The sequence below is a fragment of the Nyctereutes procyonoides genome, unplaced genomic scaffold (genome assembly GCF_905146905.1).
Source record: "Nyctereutes procyonoides isolate TBG_1078 unplaced genomic scaffold, NYPRO_anot_genome, whole genome shotgun sequence".
In the NCBI taxonomy this organism is placed as follows: domain Eukaryota; kingdom Metazoa; phylum Chordata; class Mammalia; order Carnivora; family Canidae; genus Nyctereutes; species Nyctereutes procyonoides.
The window spans coordinates 51,164,567-51,184,035 of NW_026575131.1; the positions used below are offsets into that span (position 1 = coordinate 51,164,567).

General features: G+C 50.8%; 1 protein-coding gene across 1 annotated transcript in view; it reads left to right on the forward strand.

Moving 5' to 3' along the window:
* Positions 1–12,362, forward strand: part of COL5A3 (collagen type V alpha 3 chain) — a 37,952-nt gene extending 25,590 nt beyond the window's left edge. Inside the window, 24 exon segments of the mRNA XM_055343200.1 lie at positions 81–134; positions 589–642; positions 1,264–1,371; positions 1,446–1,499; positions 1,699–1,752; positions 1,865–1,918; positions 2,032–2,085; positions 2,609–2,716; positions 3,353–3,406; positions 3,574–3,627; positions 3,935–3,988; positions 4,177–4,230; positions 4,402–4,509; positions 4,687–4,740; positions 5,264–5,317; positions 5,526–5,633; positions 5,917–5,970; positions 6,051–6,086; positions 6,544–6,597; positions 7,182–7,398; positions 7,482–7,594; positions 9,099–9,167; positions 11,065–11,304; positions 11,388–12,362. Coding sequence (XP_055199175.1) covers positions 81–134; positions 589–642; positions 1,264–1,371; positions 1,446–1,499; positions 1,699–1,752; positions 1,865–1,918; positions 2,032–2,085; positions 2,609–2,716; positions 3,353–3,406; positions 3,574–3,627; positions 3,935–3,988; positions 4,177–4,230; positions 4,402–4,509; positions 4,687–4,740; positions 5,264–5,317; positions 5,526–5,633; positions 5,917–5,970; positions 6,051–6,086; positions 6,544–6,597; positions 7,182–7,398; positions 7,482–7,594; positions 9,099–9,167; positions 11,065–11,304; positions 11,388–11,534 — 2,010 coding nt within the window. The 3' untranslated portion in view covers positions 11,535–12,362.
* The last annotated feature ends 7,107 nt before the right edge of the window (positions 12,363–19,469 follow it).

The window sequence follows — 19,469 nt, forward strand, 5'->3', positions numbered from 1 at the left end:
GTTCGTGGAGAGGGAGGGGCTCTGGGGCTCAGGGTAGGGAGAGGCTGAGTTGGTCCTCCCTCATCCTGTCTCTTCTGCAGGGGGAGGTGGGTGCCCCTGGTAACAAAGGGAGCAAAGGTGATAAAGGGGATGCGGTGAGTGTGGGGCCCCAGTGAGGGAGGTGGTCCTGGGGGGAAGGCAGAGGGATGTGAAGGACGGTGGGGGGCAGGGTAGCCGGGGCCCCAAGAGAATGGGGAGGGTGCTGAGGTGGTTCCCCTCATCTCCCTTTCCTTGGTGGCCATCATTCTCCCTGTGACTCTGCATGGCTCTGGGGCATCACATCCCCCGCTTCCCTCAAGGACTTCAGCCACAGTGTCTAGCCATCCGGGAGCCAGCTCTACCCCTGGGTCCTGGGGGGACTCCTGGGGGAAAGTTCTGATGAGCCAAGCTTAGGATGATGTCTGTGTCTGATCCCATTGGTTGGTGGCTAGGAAGACAGAACAGCAACAGCTGCTTCCCGGTGGGAGGCGTGGGAGGCAGTGATTGTCATCTTGAGTGCCCTCCAAATCTTGAATTTAAGGTGTTTTTTGGCTATGCTCCCTCCCCCAGGGCCCACCTGGACCGACTGGTGTACGGGGTCCTGTGGGACACCCAGGCTCCCCGGTGAGTGCTCCTGGCTTTGCGACCATCCCCTGGATCCCAGATGGGAAGGGACAGTATCCTCCACCATGACCCAGACCCAACTCAACCCCAACCCCGATCTACCCCTCCATGCTGACATCTGACAGGAACTCACCTCAGAATCTGAGTCAATCCCAATCTCAGCCTGAATCCTGAAGGCCCTCACCGTCCCAGTCTTAACCCTACTCATGACCTTAACCTCAATCCCAACTCAAACTTTGTATTCAAAACTGAACCTTGACCCTGTCCTACCCCAACTCTGACCCCCCCTCCAATGCTAACCCCAGACCTGAACTCAAACTTGAATCTGACCTTGGTCCCAACCTCAAATTCAATCCTAAATTCTATCTCAACCCCATCTGAACCCTGCTCATGACCTTGACCTCAACTCACCACCCAATGCCCATCTCACCATCCAATGCCCATATGACAACTTTGACTCAACCTTTGACTTAATTCCTGAACTCTGACCCTTAACCCGTACCCCCGATGCCAAGTCAAACCCTGACCCTTTCTAAACTTAACCCCAACACTGACTGTAATCATTAACCTCCAAACCTTGACCCAGACCCTAACTGTGTCCTGCTTCTGTCCTTCTTCCAGGGAGCAGATGGGGCTCAGGGGCGCAGGGGACCACCAGGCCTCTTTGGGCAGAAAGGAGATGATGGAGTGAGAGGCTTTGTTGGGGTGATTGGCCCCCCTGGCCTACAGGTGAGTGTCTGAGTTTGGGGGTGTGGCCTCTTCCCCTGTACACTGTGCTCCAATCTTTCATCTTTGTTCCATAGGGGCTGCCAGGCCCTCCTGGAGAGAAAGGGGAGGTCGGAGATGTAGGGTCCATGGTATGCACAATGTGGGGAAGGTGGGAGGGGGAAGGGGATAGCAGGTGGTGGCCATTAAATCAATTTGGGGGGGCGGTGTCACAGGACACATTGTCATTTTAAGATGATGCTGGTCACTAGCATTAAGGATGGTAATGGTGGTTAGTGGTGACTTGGGGAGTCATGAGGTCACTGGATGCTATTCTGACTGTCCCTGCAGGGTCCCCATGGAGCTCCAGGGCCTAGGGGTCCCCATGGCCCCAGTGGACCAGAGGTGAGGACTCAGTGGGCAGTAGGGCAGGATGCTGAGAGGTGGGCACCTCCATTTCCCAAAAAGGGGCTGTTGGGATCTCATGGTCCCACATCTACCCCTTACTTCTCTCCAGGGCCCTCCAGGGCTGCCTGGGGGAGTTGGTCAGCCGGGTGCTGTAGGCGAGAAGGTGAGAGATAAAGGGCAGGGGGCTGCCAGTCCTGCTTGGGGGTGGCTGTTCTGGGGAGCTCCTCCCTGCCTTTCACAATCTGACCTCTCCTGTCCTTACTTTGCCTCCTACAGGGTGAGCCAGGGGAGGCTGGAGACCCAGGACCCCCAGGAACCCCAGGCATCCCTGTGAGTGACTGTCCTGTGCCTATGTACCCATCTCAGGGAACCCCTGACCCTTGGGCATCTCGGGGTGCTTTGACCTCTGGGCAGGCCTGAGTCAGTCGCTGACCCAGGACCTATGGGTATCCCCAGTTATCTTGATGACAGCCCTGGAAGGTCTCAGATAGGGGCTGCTACATAGAGTTCCTCAGGTGGTACATACAGGAGGGTGTGGGGCTGAGGGTACAGGTTGGGGGATGGGGGCTCAGGCCCAAACCATGAACCTGAGTTGGGGATTAAACTTCCCAGAGGGATCCTCTTTTCTACTTCACTCCAGTGTGGCATGTGGGCTAGACCAACCTTGGTCATGATCTCTAAGCAACTGGACCATCCTGGCCCCTGACTCCGATAAGTCCTAGATCCCTTTGACCTCTGAACCCTTGGACAGTCTAGGCTATTCTGATCCCAGGATTCCTGAGTCCAGGGATGCTAACCCTTGACCTTTGAAGAGTCCAGGCTGTTCTGACCTCTGTCCTCTGTTTCTGCAAAGGGGCCCAAGGGAGAAATTGGTGAAAAGGGAGACTCAGGCCCATCTGGGGCTGCTGGACCCCCAGGCAAGAAAGGTCCCCCTGGAGAGGATGGAGCCAAAGGGAATGTGGTGAGTCTCAGGAGAAGTGAAGGTAGAGATCGTGGAGGGGCACTTGTGTTCACTTGAACCTGCTCCCCAACTTCTAGCCGGGGGTTCCTCCTCCAATGTGGTGACTCCCTGAGCAACTCAGAACATGGCTGAATAATGAATATATGAATGGTTGTATGTCACTCTATGGGGTGAAACTTGCTTCCACATGGAATCATTCTGAAAATGTTGGAACAGTTGAGATTGATGCCCAGAGTTGGGGCTGATGTGGGATTTGGCATTAGGGTGGAGGTTGAGACCTCCCACCATCGCCGTGGGGCTTGGGGTCGGGTGAGAGAGCAGTGGGGAGCTTCAGGGTCTGTGGGACCTCAGTTTGGATCTGACCTCTTTTCTGAGGGTCAGTCCTCTTTGTGAGTCCTGAGCTGGGGGTGGTGGTGGCTGGAGGACAAAGTGAGGTGATGTGTGTAATGTTCTCAGCTCAGCACCTACACACATTAGACTCTAGAATGTTCACTCTACCAGGGCAGGGATTTTGTGTTTTGTTCACTAGCATATCCTCAGCAGCCCAAGCTGTGCCCGGGTTCAGTTTATCTGTCAAATAAATGAATGAATGTCCAATAATTAAGAAAGGGGATTATTCCTCATTGTGTCTTCTAGGGCCCCACTGGGCTCCCAGGAGATCTAGGACCCCCTGGAGACCCTGGAGTTTCGGTGAGTGTGAGCCCCTTCTTCCCCCACTCATGAGTCCCACATATTCCTAATTCTGTCCCCATCTCCCCACCTCCACAGACTTGGGCAAGGTCAGTGAGGCAAATAATTTTCATGTTTCCCCACGTTTCACCCTCAAATTCTTAAGTGCCTCCATGACTCCTCTACAGGGTATCGACGGCTCCCCAGGAGAGAAGGGAGACCCTGGTGATGTTGGGGGACCGGTGAGTGGGGGAGCAGAGGACGTGGTGCTGGCAGAGGGGGTTGGGGTGGGTGAGTGGGTGAACTGGGGTGAACTGGGGAGCCAGAGAAGTAGGTTGATGAGGTGCCCAGGGCCCCGAGTTAGATGCACTTCCTTTGCCTTTCTGGGGCTTCGCCATGAACGTGGGCAGCTTCAGGGAAGAGGGAGGAGAAGGCCGGTGTTGGGGTGGTGTCTGGGGAAGGCTGTCTTTGGATCAGAGGCATCCTGAAACACAGTCATGCTCGACCAATGTGAGCTAATACTATCCTGGTGCTGTCACATATCCCTAGGGTCCACCTGGGGCTTCTGGGGAACCTGGCCCCCCTGGGCCTCCTGGCAAGAGGGTAAGTGAGACCTGCCTCCTGGCTGTCCTGGCTCCATCCTTTCCCCACCCATCTCCACAGGCCCCCATTTACCCCCATAGGCCCTCCTCACTCCCACAAGCCCCCCAACCCCCATAGGCCCTCCTAACTCCCACAAGTCCCCCTTGCCTTAATAGCCCCCTACCAACACATACTCTTTCCTTCCTCAGGGTCCTTCAGGTCGTGTGGGTCGAGAAGGCAGAGAAGGGGAGAAAGGAGCCAAGGTGAGTATCCCCTGCCTGGGGAGGGGGTCCCTACACTAACCCTCAGCCAGCAGTTGGGCCATCAGAATGGCTGCCCCAATTCCCTCCCCTTCCCTGCTGGTTCTTGACTTGGAGGTCAGGAGGAAGGTACCTTCTGACTCCTTCTGTTCTTCCCTTGCCTTGGTCTGTCAGGGGGAGCCAGGTCCTGACGGACCCCCAGGGATGACAGGCCCAGTGGGGGCTCGAGGGCCCCCTGGACGTGTGGGGCCTGAGGGTCTTCGAGGGATCCCCGGACCTGTGGTGAGTGGGGTGGGGACAGGGATGGGGTGGGGTGGGATCAGGCCCTCCCTGTGTGCTCCTACCTCGTGTTTTCTCATCACAATCTGGAACGGCTGACCCTGGGGTCGGGGGTGGTGTGGGGCCATCCATACTGAGTTCTGGCCCAGGGCAGCACCCTCATGCTCTGCATCATCCTAGGGTGAACCAGGCCTCCTGGGTCCTCCTGGACAGATGGGCCCTCCTGGACCCCTGGTAAGAGACCTCTTTGTCCCTGATGTCCTGGTACTGAGAACCACGCTGGGCATCCAGCGATCCTTTAGTGACCCTTCACTGACTATCCATCTGACTGTCCACCCTGACCATCTATACTAACCATCTCTTCTGACCACTTACCTTGATGGTCTACATTGATCACCCACACTGACCCTCCATCTTGGTGGTCTACATTGACCAACCACACTGACCCTCCATCATGGTGGTTTATACTCACTACAATGATCTTCCATCTTGACAGGCCAAACTGACCATCTATCTTGCTAGTCTACACTGACCCCCCACACTGATCCTGACCACTGACCATTCATATTGACCATGCTCCAATGCCTTCATTATCCCTTGTCACCCCTCCTCTCTCCTGACCATCCCCATGAACACATCCCTGGTAGTCCCCCTTTGAAATCTGGATAATTTCTCATCTGACCATCCCCCAATCACCCACATGAACCTTGAGATGTCATTTTTGAGGCTCACTAACTGAGCCTCCCCCTCCTTCCAGGGGCCCTCTGGCCTTCCAGGATTGAAGGGAGATGCTGGCCTCAAGGGGGAAAAGGTAAGGATACATCTTTCCACTCTTCTCCCCTAATTACTTCCATTTTCTCCACCTTTACCTCCCTCCCTGGCCAGAGGGCTGGGGCTGGGAGGTTGGGTGCCCTCTGCTCCCACACTCATTCCCCCAAGACTCTAGAAGAAAAGTCCCCAGCATCTCTCCCTCCTCCCACCATATTTCTTTCCCCATATGTGCCTCTCTTGTCCTCCAGGGCCACATTGGATTAATTGGCCTCATCGGTCCCCCTGGGGAAGCTGGTGAGAAAGGGGATCAGGGGTTGCCAGGTGTGCAGGGCCCCCCTGGCCCCAAGGGAGAACCCGTGAGTTCTATCCCAAGTGGGAAGAATGTGTTCAGAGGGAGGGGTGGGAAGGGAGGCAGAATTGGGGCTTATTTAGAGACTATGTGAGTTTGGTTCTAGAAGCCTGGGTCTAGGATGGTAAGGGCTGTGTCTGGGGATAATGGGGGGCTCTATCTGGGGATTTGCAGGTTGGAGGCTAGGTCTGTGGCTTGTTCTTTTGAGGAGACTAGAGGCTTGTCTGGGGGATGTGCCTGGATTATAGGGGTGAACACTATGAGTGATGACCTTGGTGTCCTTTCTTCAGGGTCCTCCTGGTCCCATTGGCTCTCTGGGCCACCCTGGGCCCCCAGGCGTCGCGGTGAGTAAGAGTGGTTTGTGGGGTGGGGTCACCGTGGTGGACCAGCTGGGACTCCAGCCCTCCCTGTCTGTACCCCACAGGGTCCTCTAGGACAGAAAGGCTCCAAGGGGTCCCCGGTGAGTATACGCTATCCCTTGGGCTCCCACATCCCGGGTTCCTGCCCCCTTCTACTCACCCTCAATACCTTTGCATTCTGTTCATTGACTCATTCAATCACGTATTCAGCGGATATTTATTCAACACCTACTGTTGTATTTTATCAAATCGAAGATGCCATCAATTGTTAAGATGCGCCATTATTTTAGAAACTACTATGAAAGAAAGCAGTTTTGACAAGGAAACTATAATATGCCAAAGATGTTAAGATGTTGATTTCGGAGATGTTAAAATATGGAAAGGAAATGTGCGTTTTATACTTGGTGCTTAACGTGGCGTGTCCCTCCCCCAGCGCTGTGCGTGTGAGTGTGTGTGGGTGGGTGTGAATGTGCTGTGAGGGTGTGAGGGTGTGTGTATGTGTGGGCAGGAAGGGGTCTCCATGGACAGTGTTCACTCCCAAGTGACTTCTCCCTACAGGGATCCTTTGGTCCCCGTGGTGACACTGGCCCCCCTGGTCCCCCTGGCCCTCCGGTAAGTTCCCCCAGAGAGTATGTTGGGGTGTCCCATTGGGTCCCCCAGTGCCCAGAACTGGGTGGGGCAGACAGGAGGTGTTCAGGGCATGCAGGTGGGGAGGGAGGTGCCTTGAAAGCTGAAGGAGGATCTGGGTTGGGGGTTTAGGGGGACATCCATCGAGGCTCTGACTGGGTCTCATCTTGCTTGGCTCTGTCTCCCCCACCATCTCTCTCTATGTCTTCCATCACTCTTGGCCTTTCCCCGTCTCTATTTCAAATACTTGTTCCACTGTTTTGTCTTTGTTTCTCTCTCTCTCTCTCTCTCTCTCTCTCTCTCTCTCTCTCTCTGCTTTCTTTGCCTCACCTTGTGGATCTCTCATCATGTTACTACTTGGACTTTTCCCCATCTCCGGCTCTTTCTGTCTCTCCTCCTGTGTGTGTCTCTCTGTCTGCCTCTCTATGTCCCCCGCCCCTTCGCATACCTCTCTCTCCCCTTTCTTATCCCTCCGCACCCCGGTGTCTCTCTCACCTCTGCTTGTCTCTCTTCCTGTCTCTTCCTCCCGCATCTCTGCTCTCCTCTCCTCCATCCCCACCCCTGCTCAGGGTCCCCCAGCTGAGCTGCATGGGCTGCGCAGGCGCCGGCGCTCTCTCCCAGGCCCAGGGGCGCTCGAGGCCCTGGAGGGCGGCATGGAGGAGGTGTTGGCCTCACTCACATCGCTGAGCTTTGAGCTGGAGCAGATGCGGCGCCCTCCGGGCACCGCTGAGCGCCCAGGCCTCGTGTGCAGTGAGCTGTACCGCAATCACCCACACTTGCCTGATGGTGAGGTCCCTCTCTGGTGGGGGCGGGCAGGAAGCCCTGGGGTCCCATCCTCGCTCACTCACCCACACCTGGCTCTGTGGCAGGGGAGTACTGGATTGACCCCAACCAGGGCTGTGCGAGGGATGCGCTCAGGGTTTTCTGCAACTTCACCGCAGGAGGAGAGACCTGTCTCTACCCGGACAAGAAGTTTGAGACAGTGAGTGCCTGGAGGAGTGGGGGAGAAATTGGGCTCCGGAAACCATCCCAAACCCCCCACCCCACCCCCTGCCTCCCCTGCCTGCCCAGTGCACACACCAGGCTCTGTCTGGGGCCTTACCCTTCCTTCAACCAAGCACCTGCTATATGCCAAGTCCTGTAAAGGGCTGGGACTACAGCAGAGAATCAAAAAATAAGACAAAACAAACCTCTGCTTTTATGAAGCTCACTTTCTATGAGGAAAGATTGACACACACACACAAAATCTAGTAAAGAAAGCAGAAATGATGTCAAACCTTTAAACAGGGCGTATGTGTGCCAAGCTGTTCCCAGCGCTTAGCTGCATTAACGCTCAGTCCCAGGCACCTGGTGCAGCGGTTCTGCCATTTTCCACCAGCAAGGGAAACTGAGGCACAGAGATGTGATGGGACTATCCAAGGCGGGTTGGCTCCAGAAGCCCAGCCATTAACCTCCCATCTGCCTGCTTCCTGACCTGCTGTCCCATAGGCCCTCAGACACACTGCCCTCTAAGCTGTGGCATGCGGAGGGGAGGGGTGAGACCACCTAGTACCCCAGGAACACTGGGGTTCTCCAACAGGGAGCCCCAAGCCTAGCAGCCTCCCACACCAAGCACCAGGCTCAACAGTGGAGGGCATGGGATGAGCCGCACCCACTCTAGAAGCCTGGGTTGGGGTACAGATGTCTCCTCAGTGTTTTTCATCTGTAAAATGGGGCTCAGGAAAGCATCTGCCCCAGGATGGTTGTACATTTGAGGTGCCGATGCACTTGTCAGGAGCACTGATAAAACACGATGCGTGGTGCTGTGTTGAGGCCTCTGCCGCCTGTAAGATCTGTAGCCAGCACGGAGCCTGAGGAAATGCATGGTGATGTCCTTGTTGCTTATTGCTATTTTTGACTGGTCAGAGCTCTGGCTTAGTGGGAGCTCAACATCCCCCACCTCCGACGGGAATTTAGACTCACCCAGACCCCCCAGTCATGTAGGACTTGCCCTCTGAGCAGTTGCTTGTGGTACCTGAGGCCTGAGCTTCTCTCACCAGCTCACCTTCCTCCTGCTCAGAGGTGCTGGAGAGGGGGAGGGAGGAATGATCCAGGTTTGGGTTCCTCAGACACAGACCCTGAGACAAGCATCTGAGGGCAAGTCATTTATTTAGGTGGAGATCTCAGGTGGCATCAAGTGAGAAGGGTTGGAGGGGGCAGCCAATAAAGATGAAAATGTCACTATTGTGCACTAGGGGCTCAGTCCCCCCGCCAGGGACTTCCGGGAGACAGTGGGAGACAGTGGTTGGCCCACCCAGAGGGAGAGGGAGCCGGGCCAACTCTTGTCGGTCATTGGTTGAGGGCTGCCCTACGGACCAGCCAAGCTCACTTCCCTGGCCACGGAACAGTCTTTCTTGGGTAAACAGTCGTGTGGGGAGGTAAATGTAGGAAAGACCTAGCTGGCACCGAGGGCATCGTCTACACTGACAACCCCCTCCCATCCCCAGGTAAAAATGGCCTCCTGGTCCAGGGAAAAGCCAGGAAACTGGTATAGCACATTCCGAAGAGGGAAGAAGGTGAGTTGCTAGAGACCAAGGTGGGGGGTGGGGGGTAGTATGAAAACTGGTAGGAAACTGGTGCAGGGGGAGTTGGAGGAGGGGCTCTGAAGGGTGAAAGGAACAAGAGACTCACCTCTGCCTTCATGGTGATTGCAGGCTAGGAGGAGGGGGTGGCAGGTTGGGGGTGGGCAGCCTCAGATGTGTGATGGAGGCACAGGGTATGGTGGAAATCCAGAGGCAGTGCTGAAAGTACCAGCTGAAGCCAAAAAAAAAAAAAAAAAGTTGAGTTAGTAAGTTAGGGAGGACAGGGAAAAGTGTTCAGGCAGAGGGAAGAGCATACACGGAGGCCAAGAGTTAAAAGAGGGTCTGGTGAATTTAAAGAAAAAGCCACTTGCTCTGCTCTAGAAAAAGTGAAGGAGAATGTGCTAAGAAAGGACGCCAGGGGGTGGGTGTGCCTGGGTGGCTCAGTGGTTGAGCATCTGCCTTCGGCTCAGGTGATCCTGGGTTCCTGGGATCGAGTCTTACATCGGGATCCCTGCAGGGATCCTGGAGACCTGGGATCGAGTCCCACGTCGGGCTCCCGGTGCATGGAGCCTGCTTCTCCCTCTGCCTGTGTCTCTGCCTTGCCTCTCTCTATCTCTGTGTGTGACTATCATAAATAAATAAATAAATAATTTTAAAAAATTTAAAAAAAAAGGATCCCTGCAGGGAGCCTGCTTCTCCCTCTGCCTGTGTCTCTGCCTCTTGCTCTGTGTCTCTGAATAAATAAATAAAATCTTTTTTAAAAAAGAAAGGAGGCGGGATCCCTGGGATGCGCAGCGGTTTGGCGCCTGCCTTTGGCCCGGGGCGCGATCCTGGAGACCCGGGATCGAATCCCACGTCGGGCTCCCGGTGCATGGAGCCTGCTTCTCCCTCTGCCTGTGTCTCTGCCCCCCTCTCTCTCTCTCTCTCTCTCTCTCTCTCTCTCTCTGTGACTATCATAAATAAAAAAAAAATTAAAAAAAAAGAAAGGAGGCTGGGGAGGTGGGTTCAGTTGGGATTTATTTATGAAACTTGTATGTATATGCTAAGCACTGGGAATGTAGCAGCTGGTAAAACACAGCGCCTGACTTCGTGAAGTTGATATTCTACTAGGAACAAAACCAAGGAAACAGGAAGACAAAAACCAAAGAAACAAAGCTGTAATATAGTGTGGGGGTATCTTGGTTTGGGTTCCCCCAAAACAGACCCTTCGACAAAGACTCAGTTGCGATTTCTTTATCTGGGAGGTGATTCCAGAAAACGTCATTTGGGGAACGTGGAAATGACGCAGAGAAGAGAAGGAAGCCAGAAGGGGTGTATTACCCAGCCAGTTATCTCAAGCCCAGGATATGTTAATAATATATTTTATTTGACCCAGTACATCTAAAATAGTGTCATATCAAAATAAGGATTACTGAGGCATTTTAAATTTCTTCGCTACGAGTTCTGCAGAGTCTGAAGCATATTTTACATTTATAGCACATCGTAATTTAGATACTAAATTTCATTGGAAGTTCTCAATCCATACTTAGCTTTCATAAAATTGCAGTGGAAAAAAGAAGATTCACGTACTCCAGTTGTTTCACACCTGAGTTTTCTGATACCTGGATTAAGGCTCAATGATTCGTTAGGAGTTAAATAAAGTAGAAAAAAAATAATAATTAGGTAAAAATCTTAAACAATTAATTAAGAATTTAAGAAGGTTCCATCTCATTGGCTGCATTTCAAGTGCTCAGGGGCCACGTGGGCCTAGGGGCTCGCAAAGGGAACCGTGGATGCTGGATGGCTGGTGGGGCCAGGGGTTGGAGATCCTGGGACGTGGGCTCCTCAGAGAGATTCAGGGTGAATGGGGCACCCTCACTTCCTGCTTTGTCTCCCCCCACCCCACCCCCAGTTCTCCTATGTGGACGCCGATGGGTCCCCAGTGAGTGTGGTACAGATGACCTTCCTGAAGTTGCTGAGTGCCACAGCCCACCAGAGCTTCACCTACACCTGCCAGAACTCTGCCGCCTGGCTGGACGAAGCTGCGGGTGACCACGGCCGTTCTGTGCGCTTCCTTGGGGCCAACGGGGAGGAGCTGTCTTTCAACCAGATGACAGCGGCCACCATCACCGTCCCCTATGATGGCTGCCGGGTAAGGGCAAGGGCAGGGGCTGGCCAGAGTGGGGAGAGGCCTCGGCTGCCCTCCTAACACCCCACTCTGTCTTCCCACATCAGCTCCGGAAGGGACAGACGAAGACCCTCTTGGAGGTCAGCTCTTCCCGAGTGGGGTTTCTGCCTCTGTGGGACATGGCGGCTGCCGACTTTGGCCAGACGAACCAGAAGTTTGGGTTTGAACTGGGCCCTGTCTGCTTTAGCAGCTGAGAGTCTCGGGGTGGGAGGGACAATGAGGGAGCCCCAGACGGGGCACTTTTGGTGCTGAGGCTTTGAAGCCATCATATTTATCGTCTCCTGTGACTGTGGAGCCAGGGGAGAATCTGCTCCTCATGGTCAAGCAATATTCCTTCTCCATTCCAGGGGGCTGGGGGCGGCCCTCCCCTGGCCCAAGAGTCTGGCCTCCCCTTCACTGCACCGCAGCTGACATACTGTAGTCTGGCTCTTTGTCCCCTCCATGCCCAGCCAACCCTCAACTCACCACCACTGGTGCCCCATGCAATGAACTTCTAACTCAGCTGACGAGTGCCCCCCACACCTGCCCACCCCCCATGCCCCAGGCAGTGCTCTCAACACCCTGTGGTGCTACCCTTTTCAATAGTTAAGCACTGGATGTCTCCTGATCCCAGGCTGGGACCCCTTCACTCATTCCTGTTTTCAGGTGGGTTCACAGTGAAGAAACTGAAGTCAGACTACAGAGGGAAGTAGGACTTCCCTGGACTGAGCTGTGTGCTCCTTCAGCTGCCTCAGCCCAGCTCTGAATACTGCCCCCCACCCATATCTCCCCAAATGCACCTTGCCATGCCAGGTGGGATGGGGAGTCAAGGTAGTGGGGGTGAATCAGGATCCTAATGGTGCTGCCCTATTTATACCTGGGTCTGGATTAAAAGGGAAAATCCCCTCTGTTGTATATTTAATCTGCTTCCTCCTTAGGGAAGTCTGGGATATGATGAGAGAGATTCTAGCATGATCCCCACCGCTCCAGGGCCATAGGGCATATTTGGCATCTCAAGTCTGAGAATAAACCAGTGAACTGTGTCCCTGTGTCTTTCATCTAGTGCTGGCTATATCTTTCATAAGGTCAGGCTCTTATCTCACCTGAGGTATCTGCCGTGACCTGTCTTATTGTACCTTTTGGTAGAGGTGACTTTGGGAGGTAGGGGCATCCAATTATGATACTCTCTGGAGACGTTGGGTCTGTTTACCAGTTCAGGCCCTTAGAAGAAAAGTCAAAAATCACCAGATCTCTAAGAGAGATCTTAAATGCTTACACCACGAAAAAAGAAATGGTAACTATGTGATGTGATGCAAGTGTTAGCTAATGCTATGGTGGTAATCATTTTACGATATATAAGTGTATCAAGTCAACAGGTTGTATGTCTTAGACTTACACAATATCATATGTCAATTCTATGTCAATAAAGCTGAAAAAAATTATGAACCTATTAGGAAGACCTCAAACTTTAAAAAGAAAGAGGGAGGGAGAGAGGGAGGGAAAAGAAGAGGGAGAGACAATAGCTAGATCTTCACGTTGACCTTGATTTGTCCTAGAGTTATTGGCTGAGCTGAGGGTGAGGGAATAGATCAAGAGGTGACATGGGATGTGATTTGGGTTTGCGATAACATGACTAGAGGTCAGACTTCTGAGTGGCAGGTCAAGGGATGAGTTGGAGATAGAGAGAATTGTGTTAGAAGGGGAGCCTTGAGGTAAGCTGGATGTTGGGGGGTAGGGGCAGGGTGAGTTATGTTGAGAATGGATTGAAGATGAGTCAAATTGGAGGTTGGTTTGGAGTGAGTTGAGTTTGAGGTTGTGTATTAATGATGGGATCCACTGAGTTGGAGATTGGGCAATCAGTGGATTGAGGTCAGAGTTTGGACTTAGATGTTGGATTGACATGAATGAGGGTTGATTTGGGAAGGAGGATGAATGGAGTAGAGGTAAGTAGGGGTTGCTGTGAATGGGGATTGGGGATTGGCAGTTTGGTAAGTCAAGATAGCATCAGTTAGGAGAGTTGGGTTTGAGGTAGCTTGAATTGGGGGTTAGATATTGGGTTGAGGGTTTTTAAAAATAGATTTATTGAGATGTAATTCACTTACCATATAATTCACCCATTTAAAGTATGCAATTAAATGGTTTTCACAGACTTGTGGCACCATCACCACAATCAATTTCAGAACATTTTCATCACCTCAAAGAGAAATCCCATATCCATTAGCAGTCACTTTCCATTTCCCCCAAACCTCTCAGTGGTAGGCAACCACTAATCTTGCTGTCTCTATGTATTTGCCTATTCTGGACATTTTGTATAAGTGGAATCATATAATGTGTGGCCGTTTGGATCTGGATGCTCTCACTTAGCATAATGGTTCAAGGTTCATGTTGCAGCATGCATCAGTACTTCATTCCTGTTTATTGTTGAATAATATTCCTTTGGATATATCACTTTTGTTTATCCATTCGTCTGTTGATGGACATTGCAGAATTGAGTTAAGGATTGACAGAGGGCTGGTATGAGTTGAGTTGGGTCAGGTTGGGATTGAGTAGTTATAGGTTTCAGGTTGGGGTAAATTGTCTCCCCAAAAGCCAGGGCTTACCTTACTACCTCTGCCACCAGGTCCCATAAGGCCATCTGAGTGCTTGTCCTGGATTCCCTCATGCATTCAATCAACATTACTCATGAAGGAGGCAGAGAATAGATAAACATATAGCTATGTAGTGTGATTTTAGGAAAAAAAATCAAACAAGTTGCAGAGTGATGGAGTGGTGGATATTTGAAATAAGATCATCAGGAGAGATCTCACTGAAGAGTTAATATTTGAGCAGAGAGAGCCAAAGGATGAAAGGAAAAGCCATGTGAAATTTGAGGAGGTATTACCCACACAGTGAAGAATCCAGAAACTCTAAAATACCAATGATGACTCTTGAGGGGATGGTGTTTCCCTTGGTTACCTCTTCTCCTGAATTGTTGCTTTTGCTGATTTTTTTCACACTGTTCTATCAATCCAAATGTACACCCAGGCCTGCTTCCTATTTTGTTCCTCTCCCAAACATCCTTTACTCAACACATATGGTAACACCAATGCTATGTGTTGTTTTCCTCTTCCAGAGCACTCCTAATTGAGAACACATTTCCCAGCTTCCCTTGCAGTTAGGTTGGGGCACGCGCCTGGGTCTTGGCCAGTGGGATGTGGGTAACCATAAGATCTTCTGCTTGATCCTCTGAGCTCTTTCAGTCTGTAATGACTTTGGAGATCACGTCTGTAAGATGGGAGTGTCTTACATGGAACTAGAAAGAGGCCAACTTCTCTGAGCTACTGCTTGGAGGAATGCTGCAAGGAGACTTCCATCAAACAAATAACTTTATTGTGTTAAGCCCTTGAGATGTTGAAGGGTTGCTTGTTACTGCAGCTATTATTAATTATCCTGACTAATACAGTGAATGAGTCCAATTTTTACTGAAGGTCAGCATATAAGCATGTGTGCAAACCAGGAGGTCCCATTGCAGCAACGTCAACAAATTAGAATTTAATATTGACTATCCTTGTCCTTAAAAGTCCCCACCACTGTAAATTTGTCCCTGGTGGCGTGTGCTCCCCAAATCTGGATTTCACACAGTTCTGCTGTCCTCTGCCATATTTCCCTCCCTGGTACCTCTTTTTGCCTGCCCTCCTCACTCCCTTCCTCTAAGACTGTCTACACTTGGATCACATTTATCTCACTTTCTGTCAAAGAACCACTCACAACACAACATTTCTTGCAGACCAGATCATCATACCCACACAACCCATGATTAGTTCAACTAACACTGTTAATAACAATGACCACTGACTGAGCATCTATGTGCCAGGCTCTGTTCATCAAATTTTTCCCTGGATGAATTAATTTATTCTTCATCACAACCTTTGAGGAGGGTTCTGTTATTACCCTCATTTTGCAGGTAAGGGAACTGAAGAACAGAGGTAAAGTAACTTGCGCAGAGTCTAGAGCTAGAGATTTTGCTAAATAAGAAGCCATCTCCTTTAGGGGAATTTCTTCCATCATTAAAAAAAAATTTAGATCTTAGGGGTGCCTGGGTGCCTCAGTTGGTTAAGCATCTGACTCTTGATTTTGACTCAGGGTCATGAGATCGAGCCCCATGTTGGGCTCCACATTGGGCATGGAACCTGCTTAGGATCCTTTCTCTCCTTCTCCCTCTGCCCCTCCCCACCTGCTCTCTTTCTCTCTCTCTCCTAAATAAATAAATAAATAAATAAATAAATAAATAAATAAATAAAATTAGGGGCTCCTGGATAGCTCAGTCTTTTAAGCATCCTGAGCTCAGCTCATGATCCCAGGGTCCTGGGATCAAGCCCCACATTGGACTTCTCTGCCTCCCCACCACCATGCTCTCTCTCTCTCTCTTGCTCTCTCTCTCTGTTTCTATGTCTGAAATAAACAAAGAACATCTCAATTAATTAATTAGTTATATCTCATACACAGCTCACAGTTTCTTTTTTTTTTTTAAAGATTTTATTTACTCATGACACACACACACACACACACACACACACACACACACACAGAGGCAGAGACACAGGCATAGGGAGAAGGAGGCTCCTTACAGGGAGCCCAATGTGGGACTCAATCCCAGGACTCCAGGAACACACCCTGGGCCAAAGGGACACCCAGGCGTCCCAGCCCATGCTTTCTGAATGCAGGTCAGCTGGCTTCTGCTTTTGCAACTCCAGTCCTATCCTGGTGCAGGTATTTGGGAGGGGAGGATCAATTAATAGTGTAATGAATACTCTTTAAGTAGCTAAAAGCTGGTTAAAGCATTAGAATCTCAGCCTTGCTAAATTAAGGCAATTGACAAAGGTATAAGGAGGGAATTCTGGGCGTCACGCTCAGCTCCTTGTATTTACCCAGCATCTTCACCAGCACCCAGGCGGCTGCTGGGAAACCCCCCAGCTGATTTGCATATTCAGCGACCATAATTAATCACACCACTTGTGCTTCCTGAGCAATTACACCCTCTGTGTTCTGAACTGGGGCCGGGGCTGGGCAGCCAGTGTGGGAGCTGCCTATGGCTTCATACGTGTTTGTAGGAGGTGGGTGGAGTAGAGAATTTTACAAATACACACAACACCATTGGAGATACATCGACCAAGTGCCCACGGAATCAGACCCTCATCTTGTCACATCCCAGATCCATAGGCAGATTCAGAGAGGTAGGCCCATGTTACACACACCCATTTGTCTCCAGCCAGATCCAAACATGCTGACATTTATAGGAGGCCACACACACAGTTGCACACACCCAATTGTGCCTGGACACACACCCAAAGCCCCCCCACACACACACAGAATCATGTCCATAAACCCACACTCAGATGCATAGCCACACCTGAGACCTCTGTTGTCACACCCTGAACTACTGCATCTGGGGGTCTGGCACATGCTAGGCAGGCAGAGGGACACACAGCCCCACACAGAGAGACATGCCACCAACACATAAAGTACATGCACACGGTCAACTAAACTGACGTCATAGACATTTCTGAGATCCCTTCGCCCACACCACACATTCATCCATTCATTCAATCAACAAATATTTTTTTTAATTTATAATTATTTATTTGAGAGAGCGAGCAAGCAAGAGAGAGAGGAGCAGGAGGAGGGGCAGAAGGAGAGGGTGAAGCAGACTCCCCACTGAGCAGTGAGCCTGCATGGGGCTGGATCCTGGGACTCTGGGATCATGACCTGAGCCAAAGGCAGACACTCAAACGACAGAGCCCCCCAGGTGCCCCTCAACAAATATTTATTAAGCACCTACTTGTGCCAGGTACTGTTACAGTGTCTGGGGATCCAGCACTGAATAAAACAAGGATCCCTGCTCTCGTGGAGTTAACTCTCAAGTGGGGCTGACAGGCAGTAAGCAAATACATATGTGACATGTCAAATGGTGCTATGAAGAAAAATAAGGCAGAGAGGAAGACAAGAAGAGGTGTTCTTTGAGACAGGGTGGTCAGGGAAGGCTGTCTGGAGGAGGCATCCTTGAAGCAGAGGCTCATTCAAAGAGAGGGAGGGTACCACATGACTTTTCACGCAGCCAGACCTAGAGACACCGACAGCGAGGTACAGGTTCACAAACGGGCACAGGCCAGGCAAGCTTACAAGGGCCTGTCCCCATGAAAGCACATCTGTGCTCTGTGTCTAGAGAGCCCTGGACGCCAGAGTTTCCTTTTTAGAGGGCAGGTCTGTATCCTAAAGGGTCATTGGGCATACTGGGAAGATGAGGGAAGCTGAGCATAGAACCAGATTGATCTTGAGAGGCCATCCTGTCTCTTCCTTTATTTGAGAGAGCGAGCAAGCTCATCTTCCTTGATGCTGGCCTCATCTTTATACATGCTTCCCCCCCCCCAGTATATCTCTTATTTTATTTTATCTTATTATTTTTGTGGTAAAAAACATATAACAAAATTTACCATATTTATCACTTTTAAGTGTGCACTTCACTAGTATTAACTATATTCACATTGTTGTACAACAAATCTCTAAAACTATTTTTTGAGATTTATTTATTCATTTGAGAGAGAGAGAGAGAGCAGGTGCAGGGGCAGAGGGAGAGGGAGAGAGAATCTTAAGCAGACTCCCCATTGAGCAAGGAGCCTAACACGGGGCTTAACCTCATGACCTGAGCTGAAATCAAGCGTTCCATGCTCAACTGACTGAGCCACCCAGGCGCCCCCTCTAGAACTTTTGTATCTTGCAAAACTGTATCTCTGTCCTCAGTAAACCATTCCCCATTCCCCCTCTCCCAGTGCCTGGCACTGATCATCTGCTTTCTGTCTCTGTGAATTCAATTATTCTAGGCATCTCGTATAAGTAGAATTATACAGGGTTGTCTTTTGTGATTGGCTTATTTCACTGAGTATAATGTCCTCAAGCGTCATCCACTTCATAGTATGTGTCAGAGTTTCCCTCCCTTTATTTTTATTTTTTAATTTTAATTTATTTATGATAGTCACAGAGAGAGAGAGAGAGAGAGGCAGAGACACAGGCAGAGGGAGAAGCAGGCTCCATGCACCGGGAGCCCGACGTGGGATTCGATCCCGGGTCTCCAGGATCGCGCCCTGGGCCAAAGGCAGGCGTTAAACCGCTGCACCACCCAGGGATCCCAGTTTCCCTCCCTTTAAAGGCTGAATGCTATTCTTTTGTCTGGACATACCACATCTTATTTATCCATTCATCCATCAATAGACACTTGGATTGCTTCCAATTCTTGGCTACTGTAAATAATGCTGCTCTGAACACGGGTGTGCAAATATCTCTTATAGACCCTGCTTTCAATTCTTTTGGACCAATACTCAGAAGTGGGATTGCTGAATCGGGTATATTTCTCTTTAATAATTTGTGTGCACGGAGACATGCCATATAGGATAAAATGCACGGACCTTGAGTATTCTGTTTGAGTGTTGAGTTGTGACAAATGCCTACATGCCTGAAGTGAGATGTAGACTGCTTCCAGCACCCCAGAAGGTTCCTCATGTCCCTTCCCATGGCCCCTCCAAGACAGCACCTCTTCTTGGATATGTTTCTGGAGTTACAAAGCCGATGAACGAAATGTGGAAAGTGTGTGGAGGCCCTGTGGTAACATGGTTAGAGCCAAACCATGGTTAGGTCCAGCTTCTGCTCCTCCACTAGGGCAAGGGTGACTTTCACTGCTGTGAGCCACAGTCTCCATGGCTGTGATGGTGTGGTGAATAATGCACCTAAGCATCATGTTGTGTGAGGGCTAAATTACTTAAAATAGGTCACTTAGAACAATATCTGCCATGTGGGAAATGCTATAAAAGTGTTGCTGTTATAAGAAAATACACGTAGTGTGTGGGGGGTGCCTGGGTGGCTCAGTTGGCTAAGTATCTCTCTTGATTTCAGCTTAGGTCATGATCTCAGGGTGGTAAGATCGAGCCCCGTGTTGGGCTCTGCACTGGGCATGGAGCCTGCTTAAGATTTTCTCTTTTTCTCTCCCTCTGCCCCTCCCCCTGCTGCCTGTGTTTGTATGTGTGTGTGTACTTGCACATGCACATGTGCTCTCTCTCAAAAAAAAAAAGAAAGAAAAAATACATATAGTGAGAACTTTATAATAAACACGTGCCCACCGC